The sequence below is a fragment of the Engraulis encrasicolus genome, unplaced genomic scaffold (genome assembly GCF_034702125.1).
Source record: "Engraulis encrasicolus isolate BLACKSEA-1 unplaced genomic scaffold, IST_EnEncr_1.0 scaffold_1357_np1212, whole genome shotgun sequence".
NCBI classification, from domain to species: domain Eukaryota; kingdom Metazoa; phylum Chordata; class Actinopteri; order Clupeiformes; family Engraulidae; genus Engraulis; species Engraulis encrasicolus.
Genome location: NW_026944853.1, coordinates 3,431 through 5,000, shown reverse-complemented (window position 1 = coordinate 5,000; position 1,570 = coordinate 3,431). Strand labels below are relative to the sequence as shown.

Below are 1,570 nucleotides of genomic sequence, written 5' to 3'. Positions count from 1 at the left end.
TGGCTTAGCATGGGGCTTCAAAGGTGGGAATTACACAAGGGCTGCTGACAGCTTTTGCTGGGCCCAGGACAAAGTAATCTGAAAGGGCCCCCCATTCAATACATACAGTACTGTACAATCGAATGAAAACCCAAATTTGGGCCCCCAAATGCGTGTGCGTGACTCACAGGCCCGGTGAAGAGCAGGGTCTCCAGGAGGAGTGATGCGATGGCGCTGAGGATGAGCTTGCTCCTCTCGAACCTCATCACCACTCGGACCAATGAGGCGCGATCTGGACCCACACGACTCACTTCCTCATCCCACAGCCTCTCCAGCCTAGAACACACATTCACATATTATTATAAAGTCATTCCATGTCAATTGAACAAATCTCCACGCACTTACTGGGTGTTCCATTAACTTCCATAGACATCCAAGAGAAAGAATTAAAATCTCTAATGAAGTGAAGTGGTATCCTTTCCAAGTTACAGACTGACAGACAGACAGACAGACAGACAGACAGACAGACAGACAGACAGACAGACAGACAGACAGACACACAGACACACACACACACACGGTCTCTGTGTGTAGTTTCACTGTGGCTAGGTAGATAGGTAGATAGGTAGATAGGTAGATAGGTAGATAGGTAGATAGGTAGATAGATACCAGCCTCTGGGGATGAAGAACCTGTCTGACAGCAGGGAGACGACCATACCAGAACAAAGGGCCAAATCTAGGCATCACCCAAACCATATACCTACAGTGGAGCTGATCAACCCTAAAGTTAAAGTTCAACCTTGATATTGTTAAAGTGAAACCTTACAAATGCTCATTAAAGTTGAAGCTACAGAATGATCTAGACCAGCAAGACACACACACACACACACCCACACACACACGCACGCACGCACGCACGCACGCACACATTACACACAAACCTGTCTCCATTGGTGCTGCAGCCATCGTTTGGAGAGATCGAGAGGGAACTGAGGTCGAGGCGGTTCCGGAACAGTTTCCACATAATGGGGCTCATCCATGAGAAAGACGCAAATGAGAAGAAACCTGCATCGTCCATATTGAAAACGTTTTCAAATTGAAAACTTTGCACACAGATGTAAACACACACACACTCATATACACACAGACACTCACACGACACTTACATGCCCTAGTTTCTGATGGTGAATATGGCCCTGTTTAACATCAGGGACCACTCTAAATTGTTTGTGGTAGTTGTGGATAAGACTCTTAATGTTCTCAGATGACAAAACAGCACATTCTTCCTGGCAGAATGGTTGTTTCCTATAATATTTTGGGTGTCTTGCTGGAACCTCACAGCGAGAAGAGCCTAGCGGACTCCGTTGCCAGGAGAGCCAGACACAGGCCCACGCTAAAGCCCACCGACCTGCCCTCCTCAGACTCCACATAACCCAGGATCATATGCACCAGCACAGACTGAGAGAGGAGAGGGGCGGCGACGGTGAAGGAGAAATGACAGTGAGAAGGTAGGTTTGTGGATCAAAATAGCATGTTGTGGGCCATAACATGTTGGAAACACATACAAATACACTGAACAAACTCATGGATT

General features: G+C 47.1%; 1 protein-coding gene across 1 annotated transcript in view; it reads right to left on the bottom strand.

Moving 5' to 3' along the window:
- Positions 1-1,057, bottom strand: part of LOC134442262 (ATP-binding cassette sub-family C member 12-like) — a gene marked incomplete at its 3' end in the record, with an annotated part of 2,727 nt that extends 1,670 nt beyond the window's left edge. Inside the window, exons 1-2 of the mRNA XM_063192503.1 lie at positions 921-1,057; positions 168-315 (exon numbers count right to left, since the gene is read on the bottom strand). Coding sequence (XP_063048573.1) covers positions 168-315; positions 921-1,057 — 285 coding nt within the window. The remainder of the gene's footprint in view (positions 1-167; positions 316-920) is intronic.
- Positions 1,058-1,570: the final 513 nt, after the last annotated feature.